Source organism: Mytilus californianus, unplaced genomic scaffold (genome assembly GCF_021869535.1).
Source record: "Mytilus californianus isolate M0D057914Y unplaced genomic scaffold, xbMytCali1.0.p SCAF_3, whole genome shotgun sequence".
Classification (NCBI taxonomy): Eukaryota; Metazoa; Mollusca; class Bivalvia; order Mytilida; family Mytilidae; genus Mytilus; species Mytilus californianus.
The window spans coordinates 3803663-3826981 of NW_026262679.1; the positions used below are offsets into that span (position 1 = coordinate 3803663).

The window sequence follows — 23319 nt, forward strand, 5'->3', positions numbered from 1 at the left end:
TCAGACCGAATGAGAATGTGAATATTTTCCGGGAAAAATATTGAGTATCAAATTAATTTCGGGATTTTTTTCTTTCTTGGTATTAAATCACAGAAATTTAAAGAATATACTGCTTGTCCGTTTTAGAAGTTTTCTTGTCAGTTTAAACAGACGTATATATGTCTCTGGTTAAGAGTGGGGTTATGAATGAATGATAAGTCTTGCAAAGGTACAAGATATAAAGCACATTGAAAATTGATTCCGCCGGTCTTTCTCCATTCAAAAAAGGAAAGTTGATGTTAGATTGATTCTGTTAATTTTTTAAAACATCGTTGGTCAAATAGCTAAAGAATTTATACGTTGTGAGATTTAGAATATTTTAATCAGGGCATTCCAGATTAGGTAAATGTAGATCGCTTTGGACGGACCAAACTATATTAATGTAACTGATAATTTTCTCTGCACATTTAAATAAATATTCAAGGTTGCCGATGATAATTTGAAATAGTACAGTTTTGATTTATACGCTCGTTTTCGTGAGCCATTTTTATCTATGAAATTATTTAATTGAAAGTAATTCAGAATTTCGATGTTACAACACAATTATGATCACTTATTTATTAAAAAATTGAGCTAACACAAAATATTAAAAAATATAAAACGGCGATTCAGTTATTTTGCCACCATATTCCTCCCCAAATAATAAAAAAAAAATATCCTGTCTCAAACCCGCACTTTTGTTTTATCCTTTTTTTCCCCATGTTTTTCATACAACGGTGAACCCTTGAGGCCAAACAAAACTCTCGTGAAGATCAAAAGATTAACAAATGGAAGTTTTTAACGACCTTGACTGGCTATACAGCCCTTGCACGGTCGGTAAAAGATTAAAATTACATAATGCTAATCTTATAATAACCGTGAATTTAACCACGCCTTTACCAGGTGGTGTCAGTATAATACACATGCATTGTATTTACACAGTACTAGACCGAAGCAAGGATTTGTATAGTAAGACAAATCCTCGACTGAAGTGAAAGGTGAGAATACAAACATGCATTTTTATTACACTATCAGTTATATATGTTTGTTCAACATATCCGTCGGAAAAAAAATCATAAAAACATTCTATTGTATGATTTACTTTTATTACTATAATCATATCAGAAATCCTTAAAATATAAAAGGTGCATTTTAATTTTAAAAGTTGCACGGCTGATCAGTTTTCTTTCTGAATTATTAGTTGGTTAATAGCTACGCCAAAAGTCTTCGATGCGCTTTAAATCGTGTTATAAGATGATTAATGAACAAGACTTAAAATGAGATTAATCCACTACCGGCATGCAAAAAGACTTAAACTATGTCACAGAAGTCAGGAAGTTCGAATAAATAAAATTAATAATTCCCAATTTTCTTCTTTATTAGTGTTCATATCCAGATAAAACTTGGTGAATATGTTTTTTATGGTATTATGAAACATAATAAGCTAAGTAAAAAATCGCGAATTTTCCCTTTAAGTTTTACCCTTGTTTTCTTAAATACTGTGTAATTGGAACTATTATGAAATATAAAGGGTTACTACTAGTAAGTTTACCGTATTTGAACTTCTAATTGGAAATTAAAAGAGATTTACCAGTGTGACAATTTAAGATTATTTTATTGTACACTGTCACTTAAGATTCTAGCCTCTAAATGATTGAAATTTTATTAAATCTGGACATTCATGTCATGTTTGGTCTTGCGAACAAGATGAGAAGAAGATATGTGAAACAAACCGAACACATTGTTATTGCAGGCATTCTTTTGAAAGTTCTTCTTCTTTCTCTAAATTAGAACTGATCTTTCATTTGTATCATTTGAAATGGTTATAGATTTTAATGTTGGAAATTAATGAAAACAAATGCTCAAACATACATTGTCATTGGTTTATTTATACATTCAAATATTTAATATGAAGAAGATACTTAAGGCACTACAAAATTTAAACTTGAATGCGTACATTTCCTCGACAAAAAAAAAGACAAATAATAGTTGTCAAAATTACCATGGAAAACTAGCAATTTAAGAGCACAAACTTCTCTCAACGTAAGGGTTAATTTTTGTGCTTAGACGGGTAAGCAAGTTTAGCTCCTACAGTGACACCCATAATGTGGCTAATGACGTATGTATATATTAAATTTTTTGTTGATACAGGTTATCATGGCTTGAGAAACGTTTATCGAATTTAACAGTTCAAGGATGTTTTATTCTGTGGTTAATATTTTCTTGTATAAATACCTCAATATATATATATACTTAATGAGCTAAGTTAATAGATTTTTACATTATAACCACAAAATCCAAAGAAATCAGTGTTTCATGAAGGCCAAAGTTTATTTTTTATATGTAGAAATATCATTGGTTGGTGTATTTTTATGCCCCACCTAGTTAGTAGAGGGGCATTATGTTTTTCGGTCTGCGTCCATCTGTTTGTCCGTCTGTCCTGCTTCAGGTTAAAGTTTTTGGTCAAGGCAGTTTTTGATGAAGTTGAAGGCCAGTCAACTTGAAACTTAGTACTCATGTTCCCTATGGTATGATCTTTCTAATTTTAATGCCAAATTAGAGTTTTGACCCCAATTTCACAATCCACTGAACATAGAAAATGATAGTGCGAGTGGCGCATCCGTGTACTATGGACACATTCTTGTTTCTGACTAAAATTAGCATTATTTTTTCTATTTCAGCACCATGAATTGGTATACAGATACATCAGTACATTAGAGACATTGTTATTTACAAGTGACATTGATTTCCATATCTTGGAAATATTCCAACAGTTCTGTGCATTACGATCATGAAATTTATGTTATCATTATCATCATTGTTACAGACAAGTCATTGAGTCATTTTTTCTGTCATCAGTATTTTTGTTTAAACTTGAGGTAATGTGTTGTTGTAATACATGATGAAATAACTGTAGTGATATGATTACCATCACAAGTGGAATAGTATAAAGACTGTACATATTTCATTTTGAAAAATCTGTTTTTTTAATTAGGGAATGAGAAGGTACAGTAATGTATGTAGTAGGATTCCAAATTCATGTTACCTTATTAGTGATTATAGTAATTGATAGGAAAGATAGACAAAACAGAAGGAAAATAAGAACTAGATACAGATGGCTTCAACTTTATACTGTACTAGTAGTCAAATATATTTTCATTTTACTGAGGGCGTTTAAAAAAAAAAAATGCTAAAATCTAAATTCCTTATGAAAAGTAAGTAAAAAAAGATACCTTATTTCAACAGTTGTCAAATGTTTTTATAGAAATTAAACCATAATTGACCAGGTGAAGTATATAATTGCAAATATAAAGTGGTTCAGAAAGTTGCAGTGATGTTTACATTAAATCAATGCAATGTTAGAGTAGAATATGTATACTTTCAGGAATTCATTTTATGGAGGAATTCAATTTTTTTCATTTTATACACCATGTCATTGTTACTGAATTTGAAGAAATTGTAAATTAAAACATCAACTATGAATTTCGGTGTTTTTTGTAAACATGAGAAACAATGTGAGCAACATTGTTTAAGATGGGTGACATGAAATATTCTTTTGTTAGAGCCTGGCCTCCTTTTGCAATGTGAGTAGAAATAAGAAGATGTGGTATGATTGCCAATGAGACAACTCTCCATCCAAGTCACAATGTGTAAAAAGTAAACAATTATAGGTCAAAGTATGGCCTTCAACACGGAGCCTTGGGTCACACAGAACAGCAAGCTATAAAGGGCCCCAAAATGACTAGTGTAAAACAATTGAAACAGGAAAACCAAGGGTCTAATCCATATGAAAAACGAGAAACAAGAAACTCTTAAGAACCTCATCAACAAACGACATCCACCGAAATAGGTTCCTGACTTAGGACAGGTGCAAACAAATGCAGTGGGTTTAAACGTTTTAACAGGTGCCAACCTTCACCCTAATCTGAAATAGTAGTGCAACATTACAACATAGAAAGACTCACTATAAAATATCAATTGAAATGGCTTAACTCAATCAAAATGACATATTAACAAAAACAAGTAAACATACACTGAATGAATAAATTTGATCTATGACACAATATAAATACAATATTAAATAAAAAAAGTTTGCAGTCATATAATGTTATCACATTGTCAGCGTATTTGTCATCATCTGAAGACATTTGGTTTCCAGACAATAACTTGAGTATAAGTGTATGGATCTCTATGAAATTGTACCACAAGGTTCTTCACCTCAAAAGGAAGATGATTGGGATTGATTTTGGGGGTTATGGCCCAAACCGTTCAGGAATTAAGGGGCAAAAAAAACCTAGGATTTTCATGTTTCCGGCAATAACTTGAGTATAAGTCATTGAACTCTATAAAATTGTAACACAAGGTTCCATACCAAAAAAGGAAGGTTGGGAATTATTTAAGGGGTTATAGACGTAACCATTTGGGAAAAAGGGGCCAAAAACAATACTTTCTAGTACTTTGTATCAATTGATTATTTCTTGAGCAATTTCAATGGGGTTTAATTCAAAGTCTTGAATTCTTGGGGTTCTATGATATGCTGAAACTAACTGTGTATTCAGATTTTGGATTTTGGACCCTGTTTTTAAATTAGTCCAAAGGGTCCAAAAATTAAACCTAGTTTGATTTCAACAAAAAATAAATTCTTGGTGTTCTTTGATATGCTGAATCTAATCCTGTAATTTAGATTTTTGATTTTGGGCCCGGTTTTCAAATTGGTCCACATTAAAGGGGCACTAGCTGTCAAATTCATGTTCACTGATTTGACTCAAATTCTCATATTTGATTTATAACAATGTAAAACATTTATCCACACTATTAAAAGTCTAAAATAAACAGTTAACAGGACATGGGCATGATAACAAGCAGCTCTTCGTTTCGTGTGTATTTTAGTCTAGACGCCATCTAATTAACTTTCGAGTTGACCTCCAAAGTCATCCGATGACCATATAAGCGATGTAAACATAAATAAAGATATAAATAGATTAAGCAAACTCGTGCTATTGGATTTTTCTAGGTCTGTTTAATTTCATATTATAGATTAAAAATATATGTTTATCATCTATTTTACCTGTATAAGAATGATTTTTTGTGGATCGGATCAGTCACTCAAATGATTTACCTTTGTTTCACTTTCAATGTTGACATTCTTTTCCTTTAAATAACTTTACACATACAATTCACGTGTTATCCATCTCTAGCTAAGGGGTTAAATTGAAGTTCACATGAATACGGATTCAATGAGGTCGAATTTTTCACTTGCAAGTGAATAATTCATCATCAATGTTTCTTAGCTTATTTTGACAAAATTGAACCATACTGGCGGCTAAAAGCAAATAATTATTTCACTATCATTAATGATTGAACAAAAAAAAATCATATATTAGATTTTTTAGCTCACCTGGTCTCATCACTTGGTGTCCGTCGTCGTTAGCTTTTTACAAAAACCTTCTCCTCTGAAACCACTGGGCCAAATTTAACCAAACTTGGCCACAATCATCATTAGGGTATCTAGTTTAAAAATGTGTCCGATGACCCCGCCAACCAACCAAGATGGCTGCCATGGCTAAAAATAGAACATAGGGCAAAATGTAGATTTTGGCTTACATCTCTGAAACCAAAGCATTTAGAGTAAATCTGACATAGGGTAAAACTGATTATCAGGTCAAGATCTATCTGCCCTGAAATTTTTTAGACAAATCTGACAACCTGTTGTTGGGTTGCTGCCCCTGAATTGGTAATTTTAAGGAAATTTTGCTGTTTTTGGTTATCTTGAATATTATTGTCGAGCCTTCGACTTTAGTCGAAAAAGCGAGACATAGCGATCCTACATTCCGTCGGCGTCGTCGTCGTTGTCGTTGGCGGCGGCGTCCACAAATATTCACTCTGTGGTTAAAGTTTTTGAAATTTTAATAACTTTCTTAAACTATCCTGGATTTCTACCAAACTTGGACAGAAGCTTGTTTAGGATCATAAGATAGTATCCAGAAGTAAATTTTGTAAAAATAAAATTCCATTTTTTCCATATTTTACTTATAAATGGACTTAGTTTTTCTGCAGGGAAATATTACATTCACTCTGTGGTTAAAGTTTTTAAAATTTTAATAACTTTCTTAAACTGTCCTGGGTTTGTACCAAACTTGGACAGAAGCTTGTTTATGATCATAAGATAGTATCTAGAAGTAAATTTTGTAAAAAAATAAATCCATTTTTTCCTTATTATACTTTTAAATGGACTTAGATTTTCTGCCAGGAAACAACACATTCACTCTGTGGTTAAAGTTTTTAAAATTTTAATAACTTTCTTATACTATTTTGGATTTGTACCAAACTTGGACAGAAGCTTGTTTATGATCAAAAGCTAGTATCTAGAAGTAAATTTTGTAAAAAAATAAATCCATTTTTTCTGTATTTTACTTTCAAATGGACTTAGATTTTCTGCCGGGAAACAACATATTCACTCTGTGCTTAAAGTTTTTAAAATTTTAATAACTTTCTTGTACTATTTTGGATTTGTACCAAACTTGGACAGAAACTTGTTTATGATCAAATGCTAGTATCTAGAAGGAAATTTTGTTTTCTTCCAGTTAACATTACATTCAGTCTGCAGTTAAAGTTTTTAAACATTTATTAGATTCATAAACTATCCTGGATTTTTACCAAACTTGGACAGAAGCTTCTTACAATCAAACGATAGTATCAAGAGGAATATTTTCATTGATTTACTTCCTCATTTTTGTTGAGCCTGCGATTAACAGAAAAAGTAAGCAAGACACTGGGTTCCGTGGAACCCTTACGAATTTTTATAGATAGAGATAAACTATAAACAGCAATAATGTTCAGCAAAGTAAGATCTACAAATAAGTTGTCATGACCAAAATTTTCAGTCGACCCCTTTAGGAGTTATTGCCCTTAATAGTCAACTTTTAACAATTTTTTGTAAATTTTTGTAATCTTTTACAAAAATCTTCTTCTCTGAAACTACTGAGACAAATTTAACCATACTTGGCGATAATCATTATTAGGGTATCTAGTTTAAAAAATTTGTCCGATGACCCCGCCTTCCAACCATCATGGCCGACTTGGTTAAAAATAGAACATAGGGGTAAAATGCAGTTTTTGGTTTATATCTCTGAAACTAAAGCATTTAGAGCAAATCTGACAGGTGGCAAAAATGTTCATCAGATTTAGATTTATCTGCCCTGAAATTTTCAGACGAATCTGACAACCCGTTGTTGGGTTGCTGCCCCTGAGTTAGTAATTTTACAAAAATTTTGCAGTTTTTGTTATTATCTTAGATATCATTATAATATCTAATATCTAATACTATTAATTATGATTTTAACCTTATTTTACATGATTTCCAAAGCATCAGTAAATACAGGTGAGCGACACAGGCTCTTGAGAGCCTCTAGTTATATATCTCGTAGCTAGTGCCCCTTTAAGGTCCAAAGGGTTCAAAATTAAACCTAATTTGATGTTAACAAAAATTGATTTCTAGGTTTTTATACGATCGCAAAATATATTGGTATGACGTTGGCGTCGTCGTCGTCGTCCGAAGACACATTGGTTTTTGCACAATAACCTTAGTTTAAGTGAATGGATCTCTATGAAATTTAAACAATAGGTTTATAACCACAAAAGGAAGGTTTGGATTGATTTTGGGGGTTATGGTCCCAACAGTTTAGGAATTAGGGGCCAAAAATAATCATTTTTCTAGTTTCATGACAATAACTTGTGGAACAGTGTATGGATCTCTCTGAAATTATACCACAAGTTTCCATACCACAAAGGGATGGGTTAGGATTGGCTTGGGGGGGGGGGGGGGGGTGTTATGGCTCAAACCTTTTAGGAATAAGGGACAAAAAAGTGAGAAAAAACAAGGGTGTCCTGGTTAATGGACAATTACTTAAGTACAAATTACAGTGTAAGGGAGGTAATTCAAAAACTACTTTGAATTACCTCCCTTACACTGCTTTTAAATTATGTATAAAAAACTTTTGTGTTGTCTTGAGGTGATTAGCTGTCAATTCATTTTTATACAACCGCAAAACATTTTTGCAGTTGTATATTGGTATGAAGCTGGCGTCGTTGTCATAGTTGTTGTTGTCGTCGTCGTCCGAAGACACATTGGTTTTCGCACAATAACTTTAGTTTAAGTGAATGGATCTCTATGACATTTTACCATAATGATTAATACCACAAAAGGAAGGTTGGGATTGATTTTGGGGGTTATGGTACCAACAGTTTAGGAATTAGGGGCAAAAAATAAGCATTTTTCTAGTTTCCAGACAATAACTTGTGGAACAGTGTATGGATCTCTCTTAAATTATACCACAAGTTTCCATACCACAAAGGGATGGTTAGGATTTGCTTTGGGGGGGTTATGGCTCAAACCGTTTAGGAATTAGGGGAAAAACATGGGTGTCCTGGTTAATGGACAAAAACTTTAGTACAAAACATAATATAAAGCAGTGTAAGGGAGGTAATTCAAATACATCATTTGAATTACCTCCCTTACACTGCTTTTAAATTATGTATAAAGTAATGGTTAATGAACAATTAAGACAATTTAAAAGCAGTGTAAGGGATGTAATCCAAATACAATGTTTTGATTACCTCCCTTACACTGCTTTTGAATTATGTTTAAAGAAATGCATATTTATAAAGGAAGACCAGTTAAAATATCTGCAAATGTTACAAAAAAATCCATATGAAAGATTTGACACCATATTTTAAATTCTATTATAAAATAGATTAAGTTAGCACTATGGTAAATTTCAATGGGTAATTATGCACTGTGCTTAAACGGCTGTGGGTAACTTAAGTTACCCACAGCCCAAGATGGAGCCGCCTGGCTTCGATAAGAAACTTCTCTCCTATATAATAACAATACAATGAAAACAACACAAATGTTCAGTAATTAAAAAGTTGTATCAATCTTTTAGGGAAACACCTAAACATAAAAGATGATTAAATACTGCAAAATAAACGATCACATTACGATTTTCGAAAACACTTAGGATGTCCGTAACTTGAAAACAACTTGTCCGTAACTTTTTTCATTATACCAATAGGGATGTCCGTAACTTTAACATGATGTCCGTAACCTGGGACATAATATATATTATAGTATAATAGTCCCAGCTGTAACTTTCAAGGAATCGATATTCGTGGATGTAATAATTAAACATATTATAGAAATTGCATCGAATATATAATCAGAAATAAAGTAGATTTCTAGTATATGATATAATTCTTTTGTGAATACCATGATTTCTGGTATTGTACCCAGCTAATAAACTCGATTTTTTTTTTAAATTACATGTGTTAGTTTATCTAGTGACATAGAACACGTTCTCATCTAAAATTAGAAATTCTCATATGCCATTTAACTCATTTTTGTGTGAAAAAGCTACATCTTTTGGCATGATTGATATATTTTGCGTTAAAAAGTCACTGTATAGCATTATTTATATTTGTCTGTCATTTTTTGGCAAAATTTTTGGTCTTTTTTTGTTAATGCGAATCCAAAACTTCATCATTTTAGCATTAGCCTTATTCATAGGATGCTAGAATGAACTATTTCAACACCCAAGAAATAGTTGAAGCAATTAAACCTTAAAAAATTACTCATTCTGCATTTTTGTTGTACTTTTATGCCATTTTTGCAATATATACATAACATAGCATTTACCCATCTTTATTTCAGATGTTTCAATGAATAGTATGCTAAATTCAGTCTTTTTTCTCTTACTTGTATTTGTCAGGTATGTATGCCAGCATACCGACCTGGTGTATGCTAAACTCTCACTCTATGTGTATACTAGAATTTGTCAGGTCGGTATGCCAGCATACCGACCTGGTGTATGCTAAACTTTCACTCTATGCATATACTAGTATTTGTCAGGTCTGTATGCCAGCATACCGACCTGATGTATGCTAAACTCTCACTGTATGTGTATACTAGTATTTGTCAGGTCTGTATGCCAGCATACTGACCTGGTGTATGCTAAACTCTCACTGTATGCGTATACTAGTATTTGTCAGATCTGTATGCCTGCATACCGACCTGGCGTATGCTAAACTGTCACTCTCTGCGTATACTAGTATTTGTCAGGTCTGTATGCCTGCATACAAATCTGGTGTATTTAGTATCTTCACAATATTTATTTTGGCATAGTTTAGGTCTGTATGCCTGCATACGAACCTGGTGTATGTAGACATAAATTATTATTTATTTTGGCATTTTTCAGCCAGGTATGCCTGCATGGATTCTTAAATCTTATTCTGGATACATGTTTGTAGTGGCAAGTCTGTATGCCTGAATGCTAAGCATTTACTGTGTAGTAACATTTCTTATTTACTTATGTCTGCATAACCAACCCCCCATCAAAAATAAGGAGATGTGTATGATTGTGAAAGAGACATATCTCCATCAAGGTCCGAATTACATGGATGTAAGGGATGACTTATGTATAGCCTTCAAATTCGTTTGAATTTGAAAGAAAGCTCTCAATTCTTAACTGCAACACTCAGGGGTTTATACCTGTATTTCAACCCGCTTTGTAATAAACTCTTGTGAAAAAATGGAATTCATAGGTTTGCTTGTCGGCATACCGACCTATAAAAGGACCCCACTGGAAATAAGTTTCAATAACTTTTGTGGGTCATCCTAAGGTATTAGGCTACAGTGAAAATCTAGTCAACTTAAATTTCACTCATTTTTTTAATCTAGTCTATTCATATTATCAAAATATCATGACAATTTTCATAATTTTATTTTTTGAATTATATTTTTTAGTAAACATGTAAATCATTTTAGTGTCTATGTCTAGTGCTATATCCGTGTCATTGTAATTTAATGTATCTGTATTCTGTCAAATTCATGCCTTTTATCTTGAATAAATATATATATATATATAGTCCTATACACATTTGAACGTGAAAGTTTGCATATTTGTTTGACATTTTCAGTTCACGGTATTCCTGCATACATTACTGGTGTACGGTGAACGCTTATTTTTTTTACTTGGATATATACAAGATTTGATTGCCTGTATACCCACCTATGTTCTATTGAATTATAGTTTTACATACATTTTAGTATTGTCAAACCAAGCTGGTGTTCAAAGAGCTTGTGTAATTGTGTAGGGTTTGCCTCCAGTCTAAAATTTCTGCATATTTGGTGGAACTTATTAGATATTTAGCAAGCTGAACAATATGTATAAAATAGATAGCGATATAGCAAAGTTTTTAAGTCATTGTGTTTGCATCTCTGCCTGTCAACATGCTGTATGACAAAGTTCTTGTTTGGTATTTTTTTAAATGCTTTTAGGGGGGATGTCTGTATACAATTTGCTGTAAAAAGATTTATGCCAAACATGCATGTATTTTAATTATCGGTAATTTAAACAATTTGCAATGATCTGTCTTGACTGCATATCATAAGTCGATATCATCCTGGACTGGCTCAGATATGAAAATTACAGTGAATTTATAGTATTATACTATGGTAAAAATTGGGTATACTGGCATATACACTGGAGTTATGAAAATAAATCCTTCAATCAGGAAAGCCAAAGAATTGATGCTTTTTCTAGGTGTCGTCCTTTTCTAGTGAAGCCATTTTTACTTTATTAGCAGGAACAGTAAAAGGTCAGGTGCTGTTCATTGGTGTCGTAGTTTTCTAGGAAGGCATTGGTTTAACCTATCGAGTCACTAAGAAGTGTTACAATTCAATTCATAAGCAACACATAAATAGTTACATGAAAGGTATAGCCACTGTTTGAAAAATTCTGAAACGAGAAATGGAAACTACATATTATATACATAAATATATATAAAAAAAATTATGTAAATATTATACACTTCATAACTTTAATATTATCACAATTACTGATTTTAGAATTTATTGAACTTCGTGGTTGAATTGAAGTCGTTCCCTTGAAAGTTTTTTTTTGCCATGCATCTGATTGAAGATCAATGAAATATGTCATTTCCTTAATAACATTCATTTTTCCAATTTGAACACTCTTGAAATGTGCTGTTAAGGTAGATGGGGTGTCTAAATTATAATCCATAGAATATTTTTATAATTTGTCAAAATGTAGTTTATGTCATGCTTTTTTAAAAAAAATACTAAAAAGAATGGGTCACGGGGCTTATTTTCACGCTACAGGTTGTGCAAAATTGAAAGATTTTGTATAGATTATGCATGGAAAACGCAATTTTCTGCCATAAAAACGAAAACTACACCATAGAATTTCAAGATAAAATATGAGAAGATAGCTCTAATATACTTTCAGATAAGAAAAAGAAAAAATGGGGTCACGGGACCCGTTTTCTTGCTACATAATAAAATAGGTAAATTCCTAACACATTCTATTGTAAAAGTAACTTTATCTGAATTATCTGTCCTTACATTTGAGTTGCCTCCCCTTATGTGGCAAATTTGGAAAAAATTTAATCAAACAAAAGTATTCTGTTTTTTTGTAAAATACAACCATAAATATTATAAAACATGTCATTTTCTATATTAAAATGAAAATTCTAACACATTACCCACTACTCTCAAAATTTGCACATTTTATTAAAGATCTAGACCGATTATTTTCTGGTATTTCAAAATCCAAGATGGAGGAAGACACCCTATCTACCTTAAGATCCTTTCGCAATAAATGTATGTTTAATTTGTTTGAATTACCTTCTTTTTTGTTTTTTATTGCTCACTAAATTTCAAAAGTTTTCTGTCTGTCTTTCGATTTTGTTGATTGTTTTTCATAAATTACCCTGTTACAGTAACATCTTCTTACATACACACACCACAGAATGCTGCATGATCATGTGACAAATGTACAGTTTTCCCAAACAAGGAGAACATCATACAACCTCCTTGTAAATATAAGGAGATGTGGGATGATTGTATATGAGACAACTATCCACCAAAGTCCAAATGAAGTGGATGTAAGCAAGTATAGGCCGTACAGACTTCAACAATGAGAAAAACCAATACCGTATAGTCAGATGATAAAATGCCCCAACATGAAAAATAAGAAACAATGCAATTGAGAAAACTAACGACCTAATTTATAGCAAAACAATTTACGAAAAAAAAAATACGACATACATGAACCAATGACAACTTCAACTACAGGCTCCTGACAGCAGACAGGCACATAAAGACTAGTGTGGCCGCTTTTAACATATGAGCGCTCATCCCTTGTCCTTACCTGGGACAGTTGTTTCCCTAATATTTTTTTAGAATAAGAACTGAATGGGTTAACTGAAGGGCATTGGTCATGCATTTTGAAAATCTGGATAGGGGCTGAATTTCAATTTTAAAAAAAGCCGGGAGACTTAACTCAGTAGCAGATCCAGAAGTTTAATAAGGGGGGATAGGGGTGGGCACTGACTGCCTTAGAGATGGACCGCTCCAGTCATGCTTCCCTCAATAATCAACCAAATTTCCCCCACAAAGCACCCCCTAAATCCGCACTCTGTAACTAATGCAAGGAGACATCACTGTGGATGTACACCTAATCGTATTTCCCATTCACTTTTTTCTCTAAATCACTGAGTAAATGCTTTCAAGGGGATGGGGGTAGTCCAAATACTTATGACATCTTGCAAGGCTATTTTTTTTGGGGGGGGGGCTTCTTGATTCTTGATTTTTTTATGCAATAACGGTAGGTTTACTTACCGTAATGTGCTAATATTCTGTTTTGCTTCTGGTATATTAAAATTTAGATAATAGAGCGTACTTTTCAATGAATTGTCCATTTTCTTCTCCATGACGGGAACTCCTTCATTGATCATGCTCATTGTTTACATTTAGAAATGACGTCATATAGGAGCGCGTGACATAAGGGGTTATTAGTGGTCATTCAACGCAGATAAATAGTCCACTTGTTCTTTGACTTTTTATCAATTACCAATACAAAGTATAAAAAAACTATTTTGTTTTGTAATCAATTGCTATTATTTTAATTAAGTGTACTGGTAAATGTAACTCGCGTAAGTCAAGGCCCTCATTGTGCTCCGTCTGTAATTCCCTCCGCCTTACGTCACAAGGTCCCTGACGTCATTTAAAAGTTTGTCAACAACTTGGAACCTTGTACAAATGTATGATCGCCTCATTTTTCCGTAATTTTAATTTGCAAAAAACAAAACGGATAACTTGCATGTCAATAAAGTGATTATAGTCGTGGAACTTGAGAATCGGTTTTCATTTTTAGATTTACAACAGTAAACGCCGTAGAACCGGTTTGCCTTGCAATTTAACGCTTTTCTGTTTTCCGATCGGGAGAAAATATAGAGGTCAGTCTTAGACTTGTAGTTTAAAAACAAATAAATCGAAATCGGTGTTAAAACACAACTACTGAAGTAAAGGATTTTGGCAACACCATGTTTGTATGCTCTACTGATTCATATGCATTACATTGAAGATTCTGGAAACACCCAGGTGCGTATGCTAGCATACAGACCTGCGAAATACAACATTTGATTCAATATTGGCCGTTCTGCATACACCAGGTTCGTATGCAGGCATACAGACCTGAGAAATGCAATGTATAAATTAAATGTAGACTTTAGCATACACCAGGTTCGTATGCTGGCATACAGGCCTGAGAAATGCAAGTTAATTTATTCAATTCAGTTCAGCATTCACCAGGTGTTCAATATGCCAGATTCTCGATTTTCAAGTGTTTGATAAAAAGAAAAACGTGTTTTCCTTTATTTTTCTCGTTTTTGCATACGTTTGTATTATGAGCAATAATTCGACCTATTTGAGTACGAATTATGGCAAATGACCGTGAATGAGAATTTTAAATTTTAGATGAGAACGTATTATAGATACCATGTTTATCACTCAATCAGCCAACACAATGGAACTTCAAAATTTAGCATAAGGAAACAAGTTTTGGACGAAAAATCAGGACATGCAGCTTATAAATCTCACCACTTCCCACTGCAGATATCACAAACTATTCAGATCAAATTACTCAAGGCTTAAAAACATACATTAAAAGTGAACATACGAAAATCACCTTTAAGAGAACAAGTTCAGATGTCAATCCTGAGCGGAAATACATAGACGGAGCTGTCCAGACCCCTGAAGGAGATATTTACGCTTTGATACCAAGTGTTATACACCTTATCGCTAATCCCGGCTGACCCGGCCGCTTGAACTTTTGACGCATACAACAATCACTTTTCCATTGTGGCGTCAGATATTTTGTTTTATGACGTCAAATTTTACGGGAACCTGTGTGATATCAAGTAATGGCGGACAAATAGCGATAAGGTGTATTGAATCCCTGAGGTCAATGAAACGTTTAGAAGATTTTAAATCTACCTTAATTGCTGTTATAAACGGACACCTGTTCAACAATATAGCCTTCCATTTACTTTAAGATGTTGGCATTTTTTTTCATAACATTAGGTATAGTGGAGACCATACTTTTTTGGCTAACAATTCGGAAATTATTTAAAGAAAAAAGGTATCAATTTTGCCCGCGGCTAAAGGGCCAAGGACTCAACAGTGAACAATCTATAAAGCCAGAAGAATGTAAGATTTCGCCGTACCATCAGATCTTGTTTTAGGTAAACACTCTGCAAAGTATACTTTGGATGCTGCTAACCAGGTTTACTGGATTAATCTATAAACATATTATCCGAAAATCGGAAATAAATTGAAAAAAACAACGGTAAATCCGTAAAACTCAGGTCTGATTTTTTACAGCTATGTTCTCTTTTCTCTTGATTATTTTGACGCATATCGTAATAGTATAAAACTAGGTAATAAATACGGGATTTGATAGTGTTTATTGTCCTTTAATTGTTGAAATTATCAATCTTACAATTTCGAAAACAAAAGTTACCCACATTCGAAAATAAAGTTACGGACAGTCTGATTAGTTTTGACCATAAAGTTACGGACGTCTTATGCATTTTTTAAAGTTGGCCTTGCGCTAAAATGAACTCAAAATTAACAAATTTATGGTAATGCTAAGTGATTTCTTTATTCAAGAATCCTATAAATATTTACATATATTATTAATCGAATATTTTTAAGGATTTGTGATTCGTTAAAACTTGATCACATGTACATTTGTGTTTGCTCAGTTTGCACGCCAATACTGTTGTGTTTAGCTTTTCGTAGGTCAAAAACAGCATATTGCACAGGGCATACAGCATGTTACTAAAAATAGATTCTAGAAATCCCCAATTTTATATTGTTCATGCAATAGTTGTTGATTAATAATATAACAATTGTAGCCTTTGGTTGAGGTCAATACGAGGTTATATCGACCCAGAGAAGCATATCGACCTCGGACTTCGTCCTCAGTCAATATGCTTCTCTTAGGTCGATATAACCTCGTATCGACCTCATACAAAGGCTATAATTGTATAATATAGTGTATGAAATACGTCGCAAAAAGTAGATTTTGTATCAATTATATATCAACGAGTTTAGAGATCGCCATCTTGGGCTGTGGGTAACTTAAGTTACCCACAGCCGTTTAAGCACAGTGATTAATGGTTGCAAACTCCATTGGAAATTTGAATTGAGATTATGACCATATCTTGAGGGAAAGAATTTTTTTGGGGGGAAAAGGGGGGGGGGGGGGGGGGGGGGTGTAAAAAGAAATTGTGGGGGGTCAAATTTTTCTCATTTCATATTTCAGAAATTAAAAAGAAAAATTCTTCAAATATTTTTTTTGCAAAAATAAATTCAAATCATATAACCAATTCTAAGTTCTTTGACTACAGTTATTCTGTGTCAGAAACCTATTATGTGTAATTGAATTACAATCCAAATTCAGACCTGTATCAAGCGCGAATGTCCATTTTTGCCCCAACTGTTCAGGGTTGGACCTCTGCAGTCGTATCCAGCTGCGCTCGGCGAAGCAATTTATTTTTATATGCCGACCTCAATTTCATGGTTCATTGAACAATGTTTAGTTTTTGTGGTTTGGTCTTTTTCTCAGATACTATAAACAATAGGTCAACTACATTTGATGTATGGAATGATTGTAAGGGGTACATGTCCAACTGACAGATTTCATCTGACCTTGACCTAATAAATGCTAGTTAGCCACAAATATACATATTTTGAGTGGTATATGATTTTCAATGGTATATTTTAAAGATATTGATTATAATATCTGGTTCTGTCCTGGCCTTTTATAGCATTTTTAATAGTGTTAAACGGAGTTGTTTTCTTATAATTATGTCTCTAAATTTATGTCTAATCTTATGTACTTGTATGTAATGTGATGAAAACTCTTTATAGGGCCCTTTAATTGGAAATAAAATATTCTTATTCTCATTCCACTTTATTTAAATATTCATGTTTTAATGTTTTAAAAAACCTTAACAAACGGATATGCACCCCCCCCCCCCCCCCCCCCCATCATTGTATCAACCGCTTAAAAAAAAAACAGATTCTCACATATAAATAAATTGCACACAAATGGATTTCCTTAATGAAATCTCAGCATATTCGCACATGAAGAATTAAAAAAAAGCCGGCCGACAAATAACATTATCATGGAATAACAAAACACGATCGAGATAATTTTTTTTCGTATGCATTTTTGGAAAGTGAAATCGTTTAATAGTAAGAATTGTGACTTTTCCTAAGGACGTATAAAAAAGCAGACACTCAATAATTATTATATTTGGCAACATTGTGGCAGCAAGGCAAGAAAAACCATGTTACAACTGTTATACATATTTCTAGGGCGGATCCAGGGTTCCAGTAAAAGGGTTCGTAATCCTCTATAGTAGTTAAAATATCGCCGCGGATAACCGGAGGAGATTTTTTAAAACATTTTGATCAAAAAGAGGGGCCTAGCTCCACTATGTATTTTATATCTGAAATTTAGCCCAACTTTGTTAGACCCGATAAATTTACTGATTTGTAGATGAATTCATTGTAAAGCCTTCGAAGTAATATATAAATTCATATATTTATTGTATTTTTATTTTAGGAAATTCCATCGTGATTGATCATGGTTGTTTCAGAACTATGATGGAGTATTATTCTAAATCCATGTGAAACTGTCTTCAGAGGTCAACTATTGATATTTTAACAAAGATATCACCTATCATGACCATGACTTCAGGCTTTATTCACTAAAGTTAATATTTAATATTTATTATGCATATATGAATAGACAAACAGATCATCGAAAGGTTTCCGATTAGTACAATTTCATTTGCCATTGCGTGTTTATATTATGACCTTGATGTCTATAGGTATAGTACAACGCCCTACAGACATTTGACAGAAGAATCGTTTGGAAAATATTGGTCCGAGATAAATAACAATACCTTCCTGTGTAGTTTATTTCTTCACATGCTAATCGATCATTGAAGAAGGACACGCAGATGTTTAAAAACTTTTAGTCAACATGAACAAAAATATTGTATTCACATAATTTAAAATGTCAACTTGTATTAAAGCGATTATTATCATTTTTTAATCGGCTTTCTTCATACACACTTGTTGATAATATAAAGGTCATGTACACATGTGATAAATCAATGACACAATACGCCTCAGGTAATCGTACACATATCGAACAGTGTGATTAAATGCCGATCTACATTTAGTACAAAGCGTGTTTGTTGTGAGATAAGTCATACAGGCGAATCGATAAGGGTTTGTTTGTGCAGACGTGTATTTCCGATATATCGTGATCTGCGCATGTTCATGCCATTTTCAAAGAATGATGTCGATTAAGCAAGAACAAGGAGGCGATATTCTGACATTAGACCCGCAAATATATAAGTTTCCTGGACGTTCCAAAAGTTCAGTGTGGAATCATTTTGGATTTCAGAAAGGCAGCGACGGAGAATTAGATAAATCACGAGCCGTATGTAAAATATGTCGCCAGGGGATTAGATACTCGGGTAATACAACGAACCTTCATTGTCATTTAACTAAACATCGTCGTGAAAATACTGGATTATTTGAAGATTTAGATGAAAGTTGGATGCACGCTTCACCGGACTTTAAATTTAAGTATGTGGAGGCAGTTGTTCAGTCTACCGTTGAGGATATTAAAGCTGCAGGTAATATTCAAACTACTTCTAGTACTACCGATGACAATAAATCAGGTCAACGATCAAAACATCAACAATTAAATGATACTATTGTCAACTTTTTCATTGAACATTTATTGCCTCTTTCGGTGGTAGAAAGCACTTCATTTTATTCCATGATAGCAGTAGCAGATCCCATGTATGTGGTCCCTGACAAGGAATATTTATTTGGCAATTCAATTCACCAGTTTTACAATGAAACGAAGAAATCGATCGCCTCAGAAATATCAGGGAATGAAGTGATTACGGTAGCAGAAGTCTGGGAATCGATAACCGGTGAGAAGTTTGTCTCGATATCAGTTCAGCTTATAAACACGCAATGGCACATGAAAACATTTCTTTTGAAAACAGTCTCATTGAACAGTGTCATTAACGAAGATGTTTTCCTAAGATTATTTAAGGCTACATGTGAGGAATGGGAGATTAAAAGTTCATCAACATTGCTAAATGATGGGTCAAAAATAATACAGAAAGCCATTACATCGTTACGTCTGATCAATATGCCGAGTTGTACTACAGGTCTCTTCACAGCTGGTGAAAATTTAATGAAAAACCAAAGCGTGACCAAATCTGTCATCGAGCAGGTTATCTTGATAATAGGTCAAATTTTACAAGATAAATCTCCCGCTGAATTGTATGGGGAAATGTTTGAGATAATTAAGGATTACAAGGAAATTGAAGCTAAAACCTTCTCTTGGACAGCATTCACCTCCGTGATATCATGCATCCTCGAAAACAAACAATCGTTTAAGACAAAAACTATGGACTCAAAACTAAACATTACAGACGAGCGATGGCAAGAGATTTCTGACATGGAAGCCGTTCTGTCGCCGATACAGAAAGCATATAAGCTACTTAGTGACAATTCGAGCGTTATATCTTCGATGATTTTACCAATACTAAGAAAATTAGAAATGGCACTGGCTTCAAAGGAATCAGATTCTGAGTTCATGAAAGTTTTGAAGAAAGCGACTTGGTCATCTGTTTCAACACCTTTTAATTCGACAGCTGTCAGAAAATTTCTCCTTATAAGTTCTCTATTAGATCCCCGCTATAAAGACTTACAGTTTGTAGAAACAGCCGAGAAGTCACAGGCAAGGGAGCTGCTCGGCACGGTAGCAACCGAAATGTATCGCGAACGAAATGGTAAAAACGGTGCATATGACGGCGAAATCATCGTCGTGGAAGAATCTGGGGATGTGATTCGGATCGAACCAATGGAAAAGAAGCAAAAGCTAGACCATCAGGAAAACCGGAATGGGACAGATGATTGGTTAGCTGATGTTGTCTGCAAAGACAAACCGTCGGATAAAGGCAGCGACAAAGAAGAGAAAGTTTTGGTTGAAATAGACCATTACATATCCACACAGCAAGTCTCTACACCTCCCCTACAGTGGTGGTCAAGCAGAGAAAATTTGTATCCGACATTATCCCGCTTAGCCCGGCGTTATCTGTGCATGAACAATTTCAGTGTTAGTGAAAACAATACAGTGAAAAATGCCAAATTATCTCCAGAAACTGTCGATAAACTGTTGTTCCTCCATCACAATTATTACGGTCGGTAATCATGTTTAAAGGATGTTTCTTGCAGCATTTGAATTTGACTCTCTGAATTGTCAGTACGCAATGTTTGGGTTTGGTTTATAAGTTTGAATTGTTATGACAATTATGCAACATTTATTATTCACGTTATTTAAAAATCTAAGAATTAATTTTGTTGTGTTTTTTTCTTTCTCCATGTAACGTATATAATATACAGTATAGATCTGATGTTTCAGATAGGATAGGATTGTTCGGTCGAATATATTTTTAGTGTCATCATTTTGCGTCCATTGTAACTTTTTTTTCAAAAATCTATGCAACTATTGGACTAATTTCAGACAAACATGGACTGAACAGTCCTTAGGATATTCATGATATTTGGTATAAAACAATGAGGTTTTTATTTCTGCCAAGCAACCAAACGAAACCATGGCTTAACAAAATCATATTGATAAAGTAATTGACTTATACATGTAACTTGAATACCATAATATATATAGAAAGGGGACATTTGACAGGGCAGAAGTGTTCCAAATGTAAAGATCTACATACTGTCTTATTTACCAAAATTGTCAGACGACTCCTTATATTGTAAGAGTTATTGCTCTTGAACGCTGTTTTTTACATTTTTGCAATTATTTGCTATTATCTTGAAAACTGTAATTGGTAAAGAGAAATTGTAAATGGCAAAAATTATCAGGAGGACAAGATCTATTTACTCAAATGATAAAACTCATGAGTTATTTCCCTTGGGTGACCATTTTTACCCTGCATATTTGTGTATTTTTGCGGAAACTATAATAGATAGAGAGAATCTCAATAGCAAAAAACGGTCAGAAGGACTATATAAGTCAACATGCCTTTAATATGTTAGTGGACTCCTTAAATTTTCTAACAACCCCGGGTAAAGTTGACTTGGGATGAAATTGGCTATATTTAGGTCCGTTTTTTGTCCTATAGCTCTTCGTGTGTTTGGTCTTGTACATTCATTGCTTTCAAATGTTGAGGTTTGAGCTATCCTGATGAAGGTAAATCCAGAAAAGCGCTTCGGACGCACGAAATTAAGTGATTTTTTTCCTTTATAGAAGTTATTGCCCTTGATTGACGAATTTTATCTTTGTGTTTTTTCCCGAGAAAACTACTAGATAGACCAATTTTTAAAATCAAAAACCGATCGTAAGCAGGAAACGATTTATTACTATGTCAGCATGGCCGAATTCGTCAATCGACTCCTTATAAGAGTAATTGCCCATGCATGACGATATTAACAAATTTTTGTGTGTTTTTTTCCGAAACTATAGTAGATTGAGAAAAATTAATGAATGATCAGCATGACAAGATCTATAAATAAGTCAATATGACCATGGAAGTACATTTTACTTCCATGATATGACTAAGTCTATTCTTTATAGGCGTTAAAGCCATTGCATGAAGTGTTTCCCATTGTTTTGTTTTTCCGGAAACTAGATCACCCCCAGATTTTGGTGGCGTACGTGTTGCTCAGTCTTTATATATAGTGTAATGTGAACTTATTCGTCGTTTTTACAATGGCTTTGTCAGGTTCCCTCGACTTTTGAATGTCTCCTCTGCTTACCCTTCTTGAGCCCCTGAGATCACCCCCATGTTTTGGTGGCGTACGTGTTGCTCATATATAGATAAAATAAGATGTGGTATAAGTGCCAATGAGACAACTCTCCATCCAAGTCACAATTTGTAAAAGTAAACCATTATAGGTCAAAGTACGGCCTTCAACACGGAGCCTTGGGTCACATCGAACGGCAAGCTATAAAGGCCCCAAAAAATGGCTAGTGTAAAACCATTCAAACAGGAAAACAAACGGTCTAATCTATATAAAAAACGAGAAACGAGAAACACTTATGATCCACATCAACAAACGACAACCACTGAACACTAGTCTTTATATATAGTACTAGTGTATTGTAAACTTATTCGTCTATTTTACCATGGCTTTGTCATGCTCCCTCGACTTTTGAATGTCTCCTCTGCCTACCATTCTTGAGCCCTGAGATCACCCCCATGTTTTGGTGGCGTACGTGTTGCTCAGTCTTTATATATAGTGTATTGTGAACTTATTTGTCTATTTTACCATGGCTTTGTCAGGTTCCCTCGACTTTTGAATGTCTCCTCTGCTTATCATTCTTGAGCCCCTGAAATTACTCCAAGGTTTTGATGGCGTACGTGTTGCTCAGTCTTTATATATAGTGTTAACCCCAGGTTTTGGTGGCGTACATGTTGCTCAGTCATTATATATAGTGTATTGTGAACTTATTTGTCTATTTTACCATGGCTTTGTTAGGTTCCCTCGACTTTTGAATGTCTCCTCCGCTTACCCTTCTTCAGCCCCTGAAATCACCCCCAGGTTTTGGTTGCTTAGTTGTTGCTCAGTCTTTATATATAGTGTAATGTGAACTTATTCGTCTATTTCACCATGGCTTTGCCAGGTTCCCTCGACTTTTGAATGTCTCCACTGCTTACCCTTCTTAAGCCCCTGAGATCACCACCAGGTTTTGGTGGCGTACGTGTTGCTCAGACTTTATATATAGTGTAATGTGAACTTATTCGTCGTTTTTACCATGGCTTTGTCAGGTTCCCTCGACCTTTGAATGTCTCCTCTGCTTACCCTTC

At 33.8% G+C, this 23319-nt stretch overlaps 2 protein-coding genes across 2 annotated transcripts in view; both read left to right on the top strand.

Moving 5' to 3' along the window:
• LOC127732902 (nuclear cap-binding protein subunit 1-like) overlaps positions 1-3501 on the top strand; it is a 48595-nt gene extending 45094 nt beyond the window's left edge. Inside the window, exon 23 of the mRNA XM_052242109.1 lies at positions 2700-3501. Coding sequence (XP_052098069.1) covers positions 2700-2813 — 114 coding nt within the window. The 3' untranslated portion in view covers positions 2814-3501. The remainder of the gene's footprint in view (positions 1-2699) is intronic.
• A 15095-nt stretch (positions 3502-18596) lies between these two features.
• Positions 18597-20843, top strand: LOC127732907 (E3 SUMO-protein ligase ZBED1-like). The gene has a single exon (XM_052242119.1). The coding sequence runs from the start codon at positions 18756-18758 to the stop codon at positions 20694-20696; it is 1941 nt and encodes a 646-aa protein (XP_052098079.1). The 5' UTR covers positions 18597-18755; the 3' UTR covers positions 20697-20843.
• The last annotated feature ends 2476 nt before the right edge of the window (positions 20844-23319 follow it).